We start from the raw sequence: 15,840 nt of genomic DNA, 5'->3' as shown, positions 1-15,840 counted from the left end.
TCTCATCTCTCTGTGTTCCTCAGTTTGCTGTTCTCTAACGGTGAAATCAGCTAACAAGTGGGTTGAGTAGATTATCATAGTGAAGGAGAATTTGGTTGTGGTTGGCGAAAGCCCTTGGCAAAACGGATGATGCACAAGGTTTGAACCAAATTTCTGATAGACTATCAATACTAAATCATCATGAGGTCATTTTAAAACGTACAAACGAGTCAACTTTACACGGTGAAGTTAAAATTGCTTCCATCGTTTATCATAACAAACAAGAACACAGTACATATATCCAAAAGAATAAAGCAGAACAAAACCATCAAATTTTACAGCACTGCCTAAGCATGGCCTAGATAATCTATATACACTGCACTCTGCACACCTCTTTGCGTTCAAACAAATTCAATAGAAAATAACAATGTAAAAAAAGCCAACATGTATGCTATGATAATGCTATGCATCACGACAACAAAAAAGAAAACAAATATGTAAATTCTGCAAACTTGTTCACTTCATTCCATTATTTGACTTTAATATCGCCCTTGGCCTCTGAAGAAAGGTTTTTGGAGGATGGAGATTTCCCAGTGATAGCTTTCTTTGCTTTAACTAGTGACTGTTTTACCTTTGATATGATGTTATTTGATTGCTTTTGAGCTGGCTTGGCCGGAGTTTCTTTAGGAAGGTCCCTGGCTGTTTTTGTTGCATCACTTTCCTTTGTGGCTTGAACTTCAGTTTTCTCAGCCTCCACAAGTTCTTTCTGTGAATTAACCGCTCCAGTTTCAGTAGATTCCTCTTCTTTTTCTTCAAATTTTGATGCCAATGTTTCTCTAATAGGTTCACTTACAGCTGTAGATATTTCATCCACCTTTGTGTTACCATTCCCTTCTTTCTTGTCATCAACTGTTGAACTATCATCTTTTACACTCTCTTCTGCTTCTTTTTTGTCATCAACTGCTGAGCTATCATCTTTTACACTCTCTACCTTCACACTCTCTGCTGCTTCAGTTGTTGCTGTCTTTGCTCCATTCTGCTCTTCAACTATTTTGCTTTCAACCTCTGCCTCTCTTGAGGATTCAGGGGCAGCATCAGCTGCTTCAGGTTCCTTCTTGTCATCATTTGCAGCGACAGCAACCTTTTCCTCAGGAACATAATACTCTCTTTCTTCTTTTAGGCCAGTTTTAGCTTCTTGATCAATGGAGGGTTCTTCCACAACCTCCTCTTCTTTTATAACAACACCTGCTTCATTTGATACCCCTTCAATCACATCAGTGAAGCTTGATTCTTTCTTGCCATCCACTTCAACAACCTTTTCTACACCTTCAGAAGAAGGTTCCACAAGATTTGTAGGAGCTGCTTGAGCTTCCCCGTTTGATGAAACTTGTGCAGCATTTTCTGTGAGGCTACTTTCCTCCTCTTTGTTACTTTTCTCTTCCTTGAATGATAATATGGAGTCTTTGATTGTGTCATCTGAAGTTTCTTCATTCTTGGCAGTATCAAGCACTGTTTCTTGCTCAGTATCCACGTCATTACTTGTTTTCCCAACATCCTCACATAATTGTAGTAGTTCGCTTGGCTTTTCGTCCACTTCAGTAGACACCGGTTCTGGTTTCTCTTCATTTGTAGGCACTGCTGCTGATTCTGAGTTCCCACTCTCTTTCACCACTTCAATATCTGAATCTTTGGGAGGGTGATCCTCAACTATATCTCCTGTTTGCTTTGCAATCTCAGCTTCTGTTTCAGGAATAACCACCGTCTTTGGCTGCTCTTCTTCCTCTTCTTTGAGTGATTGTTTTTCTGGTTCACTTTGGCTTTCATCAGCCTTTGTAACTGCAGGCTCTGCTATCTCTGTTTCTGTAGGTCCTGCTTTGTAGTTGTTAGTCTCTTTCAAAACCTCTGCCTCAATTTCTGGTTCTCTGGTTTTTTCCTCTATTGCATCACTGGTTTCTGCCGAGTGTTCAGGAATTGCCGATGAGTCTGGTTGCTCCTCTTCCCTTTGTACCAATGATTGCTTTTCTGGTTCTTTCTGGTTTTCCTGAACTTCAGTAACCTCAGGTTCTGCTTCCACTGTTTCTGTAGGCCCTGCTTCATTGTTGTTGGTCTCCTCTGATACATCTGTCGATGGTTCAATTGTTTTTTCCTCTATGGTATCACGTGGTTTCTCATTGGCTTCAGCTGATGGTTCAGGAACTGCAATTGTGCTTGGTTGCTCAGCCTCTAGGAATTCCTTTTCCGGTTCTGGTTCTTCTGTTTTTTCCTGCACTTGTGTAGCCACAGAGACAGGCTCAGGCTTCTCTTCCTCTTGGGCACTTGTTTCCAAAACTTCAGCCTCTTTCACCACATCTGCTTCTGATTCTGTCACAGGATTAGCCTCAGCTATGTTGCTTAATTTTTCAATGGTTTCATCTAATGCTTCTGGAATGTCTGTTGCCTTAGGTTGCTTTTCTTCATCTGTTTCTAAAGGTTCCTTCTCTAGCTGCTGTGGTGTTTCTGAAGACAGTGGCTCATCTGGCTGACATTTGACTTCATCGTGTTCTGGTTCAGTGACACTGATAGTCTGTGAGTCAGGAACCAGTTCCTTCTCCTCCTTCAGATTATCTGCAACTGTAATAGATGGATCTAATGGCACAGAATCTTCAGTATTTTCTACAGCAACAGCAGGTTCAACCTTCTGATCATCTACTTCTGTTGGTATTGTTGGACTTTGTGCATCCTCAACCTTGTCATGTTTCGCACTATCTTCAGCAGAAACCTCTAATGCTGGAGAATCATCAGATTTTTTGGCCTCAACTGCAGCAAGCTCAGGCTTCACTTCATCTTCTTCTGTCTTAGATGAAGGGGTAGCTTGACTTTGTGCATCTTCAGGCTTGTCGTGTTTGTCTTCATCGTCATTGGCTAAAGAAGCAATCTTTTCTGCAATAGCTTCGTCCTTTTCGTTCTTCACATATTGCTATATAAAGATGAAAAAGCATTGATGGTCAAGCATTAACAAACAATGGATTTATATACAAAAAAACAAATTATGAAACATGGTAGAATTTGAAACTAGCAGGGGAAGTAAGAAGGACATGGCCAAACTGAAGTATAGAAACCACATTTTTTTCCATGATCTCCAATTTGCTCCCTTACAATAATATAAATGTTAAATGAAAATTGGCATGGAAGTTTATGCCGCATAATAAAAAGGCAGATAGATGAGTGTGTCTGAGGAAGCCATGCACTAATACAGCCACCGTATTTCCAACTTAGTGAATCTTTGGTCCGCTGCTATTTTGTTCTTTAATTTATTCATAATTTGCAAGTTTGAAGAAAGTACTCTCCTCAAATAACAATACTTATATAGGTAACAAATCCAAATATATAGGTAATATCTTGGTGTGCGCCAAATCCATATCTAGAGGACATGACATTTTTTAGTCACAAACATATACATACAACTCAATGGCAACAGTGGTACCTCGTTCTTTCATCTCCTTATCAAAGGGTATCCATGCAAGTGGCAGGGGAGGCAAGTTGCAAAATTTCTTTTATGGTACATCAATTTTTATTTGTTTATGTTTAATATTCTCAATCTTGATATAGATAAAGATTATGTTAGTTTGACAACTTTTATATGCAAAATAAAATAAACAATGTCTAGATTATTTGAGAAATATCGTAACTTTAAATTGAGTTTGAAAAATTCAACAAGTTTTAAATCTAATTTGTCTCTTTATGTTATATAAATCAATAAAATATTTAGTTATTTATTTAGGCCCCACAATACTTATTTTCTAGATCCGTCTTGGGTAGACTATAGGTATTTGACTTGAATGAGGACAGATATTGATGCAATCCATTTCCTTTCCCAATCTTACAATAATTGAAGTTAAATGTCTAACTAATTCTCCTCCAAAAAAAGAAAAATAAATGAGCAATTTCTTTTAATACAAAAGATTCTATATGAAACTTATTACCATCTCTTACTAAATCAATTATGATAGCAGAGGTAAAAAAAAGTTGAAAAATGAGTAAGTCCAGTGACAGAAAAGAAGAAACTATTTTTTTCATTTCTATCTATACATGAATTGTTTGATGAAAATGAATTCATGCATTAGTAAAACAAAAAATTCAAAGAAAAATTCAAGAAAACTTGTTCATAGTTATCCACCGAGTCTATATGCAAGCTTGATTCCAAAAAGAAACAGAACACAATATGTAAGCCCGATCAAAGTGGGTTGCTTAAGACTGGCCACAGAGACACTATATCAAGAAGTTGAAGATCAAAAAGAGCCTTGAAAGTGAGAAAAGGGAACAAACCTCATCAGTGATAGAAGCATGATCAGATGCATGAGTCTGAGTAGCCATGATGGGAAGGAAATTGAAGTTCACTTTGTGACCTTCCAAGTTGTGGAGAAGTGGAAGTGAAGCAACAAATAAAGAAAGTAAGAGAAGGGAATAATTTGGTTGGCAACAACCCCAGGAAAAAGAAGGAAAGCCAGTTCAACTTTAGGAAGAAGAACAACTTGTTTTCCACAGAAAAAAGCAGAAACAGAAATGTTTGACAGACTGTATCACATGAGCTGGGATGGTGGTCTCAATGATTTAGGAGGATTAGGATTAATGTGCCACTAAAGTTTTCCCATTAAAAACAAAAAAGTATGAAATAGAAAAGTTGATCATATTGCTGTTGAGCTGTGGCAAAGTAACTAACTTTATTGGGGACCAGATCAGTGGCATGAAACTCCTACATTTAACGGTCGAAAATGCTTGGACCCTCTTGTCAAACCTTGTGGATAGTAAGATTCCTGTACGTCATTAAGCTAATTATCTGATTAAATTTCATCTCCAAATTATGCAAACGATAAATGAATACTGATATGTTTAGACAATATCTCAGGAAACTTCCACTATATTAATAATTTATAAAATTATGCAACTTGTTCCTTTTTAATTTAACTTTCATTGTTGTCAGTTTTGTTGGACCAATTTCTTATTTATGATTCCATGCATCTTTATTAGCTGTTGCGACTAATAAGTCCAGAAATTATCATAATCAATGCGCGAGAAATTAGTCTTGCACATTATTATTTCATGTTTACTTCACTTTTCTTCTTACTTGAAATCTTGTGACAAGATTTAATCTGTCCAAGATAGACACACTTGTAAGGTCTTGTACCAGAAGTGGGCTATATAATATATAAAAGTTGGAATGATATAGACAACAAATATAATAATATACATATATCATGATATTTAATAAATAATTGTAATGTAAAGATATCATGATATTGGATGAATAATTGTGTTCATTTTTGTCATAATTGTAATTTGGAATTAACAAAAAGTAGAAGATACTAGTTTATCTGAACCAAGCATCAAGGTTTAGTGAAAATTATCATAATTTGCTTAAAATGATAAAATAAATAAACTTAATTTCCTAGCGCTAAAAAGGTCGTGTTTCTTCCACGTTAGGGTGATGGAATTTGCTTAAGTTTTCAAACTTAGATTAAGACATGCCACTTCCATGAAAATGATGCTGCCTCATGTCACTTTAAAACATTATTGGTGTTCGCATGTTAGGCATAATTTTGGCCCGGGGAGAGGGGGGGGGGGGGTGCTTTTGGTACGAAATTTTTACCCCCTTTTTTTTGTTTTTGGTGATTTAAATAATTTGGATGAACTTTATATGTGTGAAGATATCATGTATATACAATAAATCCACTTAGATCCCACAAAAATAGAGGATTAAGAAGATAGATAAATAAAATAAAAAAACTTCCTATGCTTTATGTTAATGCATTGGATAATGTTTCTTTCTTTTTTTTATTTTTTATGAAAGATAATGTATTTAAATTGACAAATTTTCCATTTTGTTAACATTTTAATACTTTCAGCCAACAAGTTGAACCTTTCTCCATGATATGTTTTTGGTTCTTTTTTAAGCCTTAACCCAACCATCTATTTAATCCGAAAAAGGAAAATGAGATTCAAGTCTCAAGTGACAAGTATCATGAGTAATGTCATGACAGCTGCCACAACCCTCTTTTTAAAGATAGAAGGCTATATAGTCTACACTGCAGATTTGTTGAAGAAAATTATGACAATTCAATTGCATAAAGAAAGATGCAAGGAAGCCCACCTTCTTTATTTATTGAGCTGGTTCCCCTTCACATGTCCCCCATCTTTGGAAATGGAATCTTCTATTAAGCCCATTGTGAACTTGCTGAGTGTAAGAGTTAAGTGGTCCTTTAATACTTAAGCCTGTTTTCATAAATCAACAGAGATACTAAAATGCTTTCTTATAGTGAATGATGCTGTTTTTCCATTGTACTATTAGAAGAATATGGGCTTGAATGTTTATGCTGTTCATTGGTTTGAAATTTATATAGACCCAACTTGACCATTGCCTCCAACCAAAAGAAAAATGACTCTTCCCAATGAAAAAGAAACAAACTCGATCATTTAAAGTAGACAAGTTTGTTGTTTGACCTTTCCCTTCATTATATTGTATGTATATTTTTTATTTTGACACCTTTGATATCCGGAAGTTAAATTTGATGGAATATATATATATATATAGCAGGATTATCTTATATTAGTATAAATTTAAAAACTTTTACACTAAATCTGAACTTTTTATTTAACTTAAATTTAACGGGTTATAATTTATCACTTCACTGGTCATTAAGTTTAAGTTAAATGAAAGGCTTAGATTAAATCTAAAAGTTTTTAGACTTATAAAAGTGATAGAAGATCCATCCTCTCTATATATATATTATTCACGAAATTATTTTCTATGAACATTCACAAAATTTTAGATTTAACCTAATTTCATTTCACTTGATTAATCTGATTAAGCCCCTTAAACATAAGATTTGAGGTTTTTCTTTATTTTGTTAATATTTATCTTTATAATTAATTTTTTATGTATTTAAAACTAAAATAAATTTATTAAAAAGATATTTTTATGGTAATTTTTTTTAAAAAAAAGATATGCTTTAAAATTTAAGTCTGATTCAATCTTAAGCCTAAAGTCATACCAATTAAAAGTTTTATTGAATTTAAATTAAACTAATCTATTTAAGTGTTTTTTTTAATGGACCAAAATTTTATTAAACTGGAGTAACAAGAATACTCCTGAACAATACAAAGAAAAAAACCAGTGATCTTTTCTCATCATAAACAAAATATTTTGTGGTAGAAAGTGGCAACCAAAACTCTAAACAAGCTATTCAAGTATAAAATGCATGTTTAGACAAACTTAACATATATATTATTTTGTAATTCAACTATAAAGTAAACTTTTTAAATCTGACTCGTTTGAGCGTAATTAAAGCTTAAACCGGGATAACTCAAATTAGGTCAAATAACTCATTTTAACCGCTCTAAAGACTTCAACTTAGAATCTTACTTAAGAAAAACAAGTTGCTTACCACTTATTACACTGCTATGTTATGGTTTTGATTTTATGAGTTACACTACGCTATGCTTGTCTTGGCAAATTTTGTGTTTGCCACTAAAACCTTATGTATGCCACCTCTCTCGTCTTCCTTCCTTCAAATAATTAAACTTTTCTCTTCAACACAAAAGAACCTTTTCCTGTGGAGAGGGACACATCCCCGAGAATGCCAACTAGAGTACGTAGGTATGTATACATTTTCTTTTCCTTTTTTGTTTTGGACTTTTTAGCTTTGCTTCTACTTATGCCTTTGAATATGAGGGGCTTGTGCCATCCCATCACAGATTTCAAAGTTTATGAAGTTGACAGATAACGGAGAGCAGAAAAATGTTACAAAGTGGGTTGGGGCATTTGTGAGAGAAATTATTCACAGTAATGTATTTGATAGCAGTGGCAGTGGAGGAGTGAAGATGTGCAACGAAATGAAGGCACTCTTTCTTGGTAAGGTTCATTTAGATCACCAGCTTTGTTAATAACGATTGTGTTGTGTGTGTTCCACCACTCAAAAAGATTATAAGAACATAGTATGGCATGTCAATGTTAGTAGTAAGTTAGAATATATATATATATATATATATATATATATATATATATATATATATATACATATACAAATAAGAAGTATCTTCTTATCTTATATTAGTGTAAGTCTAAAAATCTAAACATTTTTTTTAACTTAAATTTAACAACCACTAAAGTAATAAATTATAACCCGTTAAATTTAAATTAAATAAAAGACTCAGATTAAATATAAGAATTTTTAGACTTATACCAGTATAAAAAATCTTGTCCCTATATATATATATATATTTATTAAAATATCACTAAAATTATAATATTGTATATTTTTGGGTCAAGTAAATTATAAAGTCCTTACTAACATTATTGAGTTAAATTTCTTAATTTCTTACACGACAGACTATTTTATATATATATATATATATATATATATATATATAATAAAAAATAATAATATCAATTCATTTATAGTGTATACTTTGTCATTTTTTCTGAAAAAAAAAGTCATTTTCTTTAAACTTCTCGTTAGTGAAAGGGTCATATTCTTCTAGGTTGTTAGCATTTCTTTAATTTCTTCTTTAATTATCTTTTATTTTTTAATTATCCATTTCTTATTACATCAATTTATTTATGATACTGTGAATCAATTTGAATATCTTTTCTTTTTTACAATGCCACCATTTTTTATTCAAGTATAAATAATTTAAAACTTTGGATGATGATTAATTGCAAAAATATTATATTAATCTAAAAAAATGATCATTCTAATATTGATTCTCTTGATTTATTTTCATAATTAAAATATTTTTAAAAGTGACAATTTAAGAAATTAATAGACCATTTGTATCTCTCTTTAAATATATTTTTATTTTTTAATTTAAAAATATTTTTTTAATGTCTGTCTAAAGACACAATAATAAATTGTATATACTATTTTTTTCGTTAAAATTATAAAACGTCACATGATTTAATATTGTATTGGATAGGTTGCATGCATGCAAGTGCACTTTTACAACGTTAAGGACACAAAAGAACCATGAATAAGCAGCCCTGCACCTTTGTTTTCTTGTGCCTGTCCATTACAATTTGCATCTAAGCAGCTGCAGCAGCAACATCGAACAGGCGCATAAATCTCATTCTTTTTCCAACTCCAAAACAAATATAAACCAACACACTTAAACATATTTTCAATCATTATAAATACAGTTAATTTTATTTTTCATAAAATTTTGAAATGTTAAAAGATTATCTATTATCACTTAATATTGATGCAATATATCTATATATTTTTACGTTAATGGCACAACATGTTTAAATATATATATAGAATGTCAGCAGTAAATAATAATGAACGTTAAATGAGTAATTCAAAATTAGCTTAACCATGGTTAAATATTAAAAATTGATGGTTAGGTATAGTTTGTTGATTTTCCTTATTCGGTGGTCTATCACTAACCAACTCGGTTAGTTTTGCTACTAAGGGTATAAAACCCTCTTTGTATCATGTGTGTAAATGTATTTTTTTGAAATTAGTTTAAAAATAACCCTCTCTAAGTTTCATTGCTCTGATCCAATGAGGTATTTGAAGTGTTTAAATAGTTTAAGGCTTTGGTGGAAAGACAAAGTGGGAAGTTGATCAAGTTCTTAAGAACTGATGGTGGAGGTGAGTATGCTTCCAAGGAGTTTGAGCATTACTGTGTCAGTGAAGGTATCATGCATGAAATCACACCACCATACGCACCTCAGCACAATGGCTTTGCTAAGAGAAGGAACATAACCATTCTTGACATGGCTAGATGTATGTTAAAACAAAAGATGTTACCTAGTGAATTCTGGGGAGAAGCGGTTGCTATTTGATAAGTCTGTAATTAGGCCTTCTTTTACAGCCCATATATTCATATTTGATATTTATTTTATTTGGGTTTTACACTAATTTATATATTAATTGTGCAGTTTGGTATAAAGAGGCCGCAAGTGGATTTTGGGTGCATTCTAGGCCCAAATTGATGGAAGATTAGAGCTTCGTAGCAGTTAACACGCCCAGACCCATTCAATAAGCATGGGGGTGCTTCGAGCCCATGCACGGTTGTGCTTAAAGCCTTGCACAGTCGTGCTCATCTGCGGGAAGCCCAATTATGAATAGTTTTTAGGGTTTTCAAATCCTATAAAAGGGAAGATCTCATGCATCGTAAACACTGTTTTGACATCTTGGCTTTGGCTCTAGAATACATTTGATCTCGTCTCTCTTGCACGGGATCCTTGACACATGCTTGGAAAGACTTGGAGCTTCGAGCGATCGTACTTGAAGACCGGGAACACATCTCACACTCTAGGTTGTTATTTCTTTTGATTATGGCTTTGTTTATGATTGTTTTAGTTCTTTTCTTTAGCATGAGTAACTAAGTGTATAGCTAGGGCTATGCGAACTATTGTTCATGAATTTATGGAATTTTGATATTTGAATTTAAATTTGATTTCCGTTTTGTAATTAGATTTTATCCTATTGCGCTTCTTTCTTAATCCTAATTAATTATATCGTTAGGCGACTGTACCTCGGTTAATTAATAGATCTATAGGGTAAAATGAGACAAAGGATTAGGTGGACCAAACCAATCTTTCTCTTCTAATCGTTATTAAATTAACAAGTTCATAAGTTCCTTAAGCTTTCTTAAATTGATGTCTTGCATGACCATTAGAGATGTTAATTTAGAGAAAAGAATATTAATAATGCATGACCGTTGGGTATTAATAGTATTCGTATGAATGATTGGTAATCACAAGAAAATCGAATTTAGAGTTAAACAGAAGAATAACATAAAGGATTGAATGAGAAAACCCATATGCCATAGGTTCCTCTCCGATAAGTTTAACCAAGACGTGCATTGTATTCCTTGCTCTTAGTTTTATAATTAATTTTATAAATTCTTGTTTTTAATTAATCTTGTATCTTTGAAGCTTAAACAATTAAATTAGAAAATTCTTATTAGTTGATAAACAATCATTGTGGGACGATATTTTGGAAACTTAATTTAAGAACCCTTTATTATTTTTCGATGGGTACACTTGCCCTCCGAACAAGTTTTTGGCGCCTTTGCCAGGGATTGTTTATTTAATATTAAGAAAATCTCGAATTTAATTGATTTGAGCAACTTGGGTTTTGTTTTGTTCATTGTTAGAATTTTCTTTTATATTTTTATACTTTTCATATTTATTTTATTTTCATTTTTTTAAAATTACTTTTGATGTATGCTCACTCGTTCTAAGTGTTCTACAACTTATTTGTTTGATTCAGAAATTGAAAGGACAGTTCATAGACAAAGAAAAGGAGTGAGAGAGCAAAGAATGGCAGAGGGGAGGAGATCGATCCAAGATTACATGACACCCACTGCTAGAGGCACCTCTGGAAGCATCACAGCCCCTAATGTGGAGGCAAACAATTTTGAATTAAAACCAGCACTCATAACCATGGTCCAGAACTCCATACAGTTTGGAGGCATGCCTAATGAAGACCCCAATTTACATATGACAAAGTTTCTCCAATTGATAGATACCATAAAATACAATGGAGTCTCCAATGATGCTATTCGACTCCGTCTTTTCCCATTCTCGGTATCTGAAATGGTGAATGCATGGTTTTCCTCACTCCCAGCCAACTCCATTAGAACTTGGGAGGATCTCACTCAACAATTCTTGGGAAAGTACTTTCCCCCATAAAGGTCCTTTAAGCTTATGACGAAAATATGTTGCTTTCAACAATATGAAGCAGAGTCCTTATTCGAAACATGAGAGCGATTTGGAGAGCTTTTGAGGAGTTGTCCTCATCATGATTTTTTGACGTGGAGACAGGTACAAATTTTTTACAGTGGCTTATCAATCACTACTAGGGCTACAATTGATACCGCAGCAGGAGGGTCCCTTATAAGAAAAGATCCAGATGACGCATACAAGCTGATAGATGAGATGACATCTTCTAGCTTTGAGTGGCATACTGCTGATTCTTATGACATCAAGAGGAAGGAGACTGCCCCAATTTACCAAGCAGAGAACAGCAGCCCACTAATGAACCAAGTGACAGCCCTTACAAAGCAACTAGAATCTTTAATGAACGCTCAAGACCAACCTGTGAGAGCTCTTGCAAGCCCAAAATCTAAGCAAGAAGAGGCAAATTTCATGGGTAATCACAGTTCAGGGTGGAGGAGTAATCCTCCTAACTCTTGGGGGAATGGCTTTGGAAGTCAAAATTCAAGTGTTTATCGCCCTCCTCATATGCAAAGTCGGGGAGCAAGACCTAAAGGAAAAGAAGCTCCTAGATCTCAGTCCAACTTTCAAGAACAGATGATGCAATATGTGCATTACTCTGATAAGAGGATGACAGAGCTTGAATTCAAGTTGGACCAACATATTGAGAAAACTGATAAGAGGTTCGCAGAGGTTAAATCTGAAATACAAGCCAATTCTTCTAAGATGAGTGCACAATTGGAGCAAATTACGAACCTTCTAAGTCAAAGAGTGATGGGAACACTGCCATCTCAGCCTGAGCCTAATCCAAGGGAGCAATGCAATGCCATTACCCTTAGAAGTGGGAAGAAACTACAATAATCACAAAATAGAGGCACATGCACGCCCATGCTTATAGAGAAGCACGCTCATGCTAATTCTACATGCACGCCCGTGCTTACTGATGAGCACGCCCCTGCTACAATAGAAGCACGACCGTGTTTATACAAGCATGCCCATGACAGTGATCAAAGCACGACCGTGCATCACTATGAGCAAGACGGTGCTTCAAGCGAAGAGCCTGAAAAAGAAAAGAAGGAAGAGTCTCTTGTTCAACCAAGGCCCTATGAGCCTAAGATACCTTTCCCACAGCGGCTGCAAGATCACCCTCCTTATGATGAAGAGTTTCATAAGTTCTTAGACTTATTGGGCAAAGTTCGCATCAATATGCCTTTCATTGATGCTATCTCCAAAATGCTCAAATATGCTAAATTTTTAAAAGAGATGTTGACTAATAAAAGAAAGTTGAGAGCACATGAAATTGTGAAGCTCACCCAAGAGTGCTCAGCTATAGTCTTTAAAAAGCTTCCACCTAAGCTTAAGGACCTAGGGAGTTTTACTATTCCTTGTACAATTGGAAAAACTCATATTGATAAGGCTTTATGTGATTGAGGATCAAATATTAATCTTATGCCTTATTCTATTTTCAGGAAACTTAGAATGCATAAACCTAAGCCAACCTCCATGTCACTTCAGCTGGCAGATAGGTCGATCACATACCCAAATGGCATAATGGAGAACGTACTGGTAAAAGTTAGGGAGTTTATATTTCCTGCTGACTTTGTGGTACTTGACATGGAGGAAGATGATGATGTCCCCATCATACTAGGGAGACCGTTCTTGGCCATTGCTAGGGCCATCATAGACGTACAAGAAGGGAAGCTCACACTGAGGCTAGATGATGAGGAAGTTGTATTTCACGTTTTCAACTCTTTCAAGTACCCTTCTAGCCAAGAGTCCTGTCACTTTGTGAGCACTATGGATGTTGCTTCTCCTCCTCCAATTCATGTGAAGCATGGAACCACGAGAAGAAGGCCAAGGAGGAAGCAATATAAGAAGAAGAAAAGACAAAAACTTAAAACATCCATTAATAAGCCTCCTGATTTAGAGCTTAAATTTTCTTCTCTTTATTCTAATCCCCATCTTATGAATAATTTTTCTGATGTAATAGGTGTTGGGGAGGCAAAGTTGTTGGGGAGACAAAGCTGTTGGGGAGACAATTGCATAACAAGGGAGTCACCTCTGAGACTCATACCTTCTTTCCACCATGATTTAACAGGAACGTCAGGCTTGTGACGTTAAACAAGCACTCCTAGGAGGCAACTTGTGTCTTTTGTTTTATTTAAATTTTATTTCTTTTTGTTTATTTTAATTTTGCTATTGTTATTTTATTTTTAGAATAAAGAATAAGCATATTGAAAGATTGCAAGAACGAAGTTGATAGTTTCCGCACACACTTTTGAGCTTTGATATGAAAGCACATCCGTGCTCATCCCTTACACGGCCGTGCATTCAGTCGTAGTTATGAAAGAAAGCTTTACATCATAAGCATGGGCATGCTCAAGATTTCAGCATGGCCGTGCTCCCTTATCCGAAGTCGTCACGCCAAGAATTATCAAGAAACCTCTTTTCTTTTTATTCAATTGCCCTCTTTGTATGCTTTTAATTTGATTGCTTTCAAACATTGAGGACAATATTTTGCTTTAAGTATGGGGGAGTAGTTCCTAATTATATGATTGTTATTGCATGTTATTGAGTAAAGTGCCTATGCTATTTTTTTTATGATAATTTAAAACTTTTTCCCTCATGGAACCCAATTTTTCCAGATAGAAGAGCATGTTGAGTGATTATTATTGACATTATACTTTCATTTGGAAACTAATAATTAGTTAAGTTCCTAAATTTTATGTTCTACATTAAACTTTAACCCACAGATGTAAGTTTTGAGCCTTAAAGGGAATTTCGATCTTAATTTAATTAATTGTATCCCTTTCCTCATTGTTTTATGTGATTATCTCCTTAGGATTTGTGCTCTAGAACTTGACTTGGAATCGACTTAAGACTTCTCTTTTTAATTGTATGTTTTTAATATAGTTGAGGCATAATAGGATTTTTATTCTTGGCCTTCAGCATGTTTGCGATACAACTAGTTGCCCACTTTGAGCCTTATTGATTTTCTTGGTCCCTTGCATTAAATTTATAAAATATTTTGATGACCTTGATTTTATGAATGGAGCAATTAAGTTGTTGAATTGTTTGTTAAATTTTCCTTTATATCTCTCATGTGTAAAAAGAAAGAAAGAAAGTATGAAAAAGAAAATGAAAAAATAGAAAAAGAAAAGAAAAGAAAAGAAAAAAAAGGGTTATATATGATTGAAAGAAGAGAAGAGTAAAGATATTGTTCACATACAAAAATATAAAAATTACTCTAAGAGCTTCATTTGTAAACTTAGGGGATGTTTATAATTTTTATAATTTATTACCCCTTTGTATATTCTCTTTCTTTCATTTATCTCACTTCAATTATTATAACCTCTTGGCCACATTATAACCTGAAAAAGATCTCATGATTTTTACTTGCATTTAATTTATTTAGTGGAGAGTCGGTTTATAGTTAACCCTATGGTATTACACTTCTCTTTAAGAGAACTGTGTGATGTCTTATTTTGTCCCTTAGTGAGAGAGGAAAGTAGAGTACCTCAGTTTGATGTTTGAGTGAAAAGTATGGAAATATAAGATTCTAATTGAGAATCCTTTTGATTGCTTATGCTCAGTGATATTACTCTTGTTGCTCTCTATCTCCTTATCTCGGGTTCCTTGTGTGGTAATATGTTTTAAGTTATTATGTTATTTTTAACCAGCACTTTGCTTGAGGACAAGCAAACAGATAAGTATGGAGGAGTTGATAAGTTTGTAATTAGGCCCTCTTTTACAGCCCATATATTCATATTTGACATTTATTTTATTTAGATTTTACACTAATTTATATATTAATTGTACAGTTTGGTATAAAGAGGCCGCAAGTGGATTTTGGGTGCATTCTAGGCCCAAATTGATGGAAGATTATGAGCTTCGTAGCAGTTAACACGCCCAGACCCATTCAATAAGCATGGGGGGTGCTTCGAGCCCATGCACGGTTGTGCTTAAAGCCTTGCACGGTCGTGCTCATCTGCGGGAAGCCCAATTATGAATAGTTTTTAGGGTTTTCAAATCCTATAAAAGGGAAGATCTCATGCATCGTAAACACCGTTTTGACATCTTGGCTTTGGCTCTAGAATACATTTGATCTCGTCTCTCTTGCACGGGATCCTTGACACATGCTTGGAAAGACTTGGAGC

At 34.3% G+C, this 15,840-nt stretch overlaps 1 protein-coding gene and 1 non-coding gene across 3 annotated transcripts; both read right to left on the bottom strand.

Annotated features, from left to right (window-relative positions):
* Positions 1 to 132: 132 nt before the first annotated feature.
* Positions 133 to 4,846, bottom strand: LOC113871064 (enolase-phosphatase E1-like). 2 transcript variants are annotated; one of them, XM_027507797.1, is made up of 3 exons: positions 4,285 to 4,609; positions 955 to 2,935; positions 302 to 903 (listed from the first exon to the last, which is right to left on the bottom strand). In XM_027507797.1, exons 1-3 carry the CDS (start codon positions 4,330 to 4,332, stop codon positions 509 to 511), a joined length of 2,424 nt encoding a protein of 807 aa, XP_027363598.1. In that variant the 5' UTR covers positions 4,333 to 4,609; the 3' UTR covers positions 302 to 508. The 2 variants fall into 2 exon arrangements, with proteins under 2 accessions (XP_027363597.1, XP_027363598.1); XM_027507796.1 differs by having other exon boundaries at positions 133 to 2,935; positions 4,285 to 4,846.
* A 6,822-nt stretch (positions 4,847 to 11,668) lies between these two features.
* On the bottom strand, positions 11,669 to 11,775 carry LOC113873913. The gene has a single exon (XR_003505979.1). It is a non-coding gene; the product is annotated as a small nucleolar RNA R71 (small nucleolar RNA).
* Positions 11,776 to 15,840: the final 4,065 nt, after the last annotated feature.

The sequence above is a fragment of the Abrus precatorius genome, unplaced genomic scaffold (assembly GCF_003935025.1).
Source record: "Abrus precatorius isolate BTA unplaced genomic scaffold, Abrus_2018 Scaffold7, whole genome shotgun sequence".
Taxonomy (NCBI): Eukaryota; Viridiplantae; Streptophyta; class Magnoliopsida; order Fabales; family Fabaceae; genus Abrus; species Abrus precatorius.
This window is presented reverse-complemented; position numbering and strand designations above follow the sequence as displayed.

What these genes read in the sequence shown, in the direction of transcription:
- LOC113871064 (XM_027507796.1), bottom strand. Translation starts at nt 4,332, where the DNA reads ATGGCTACTCAGACTCATGCATCTGATCATGCTTCTATCACTGATGAG. An exon ending in ATGCTTCTATCACTGATGAG is followed by an intron (nt 2,936 to 4,284) that starts GTTTGTTCCCTT and finishes ATCTTTATATAG; the next exon opens with CAATATGTGAAGAACGAAAA.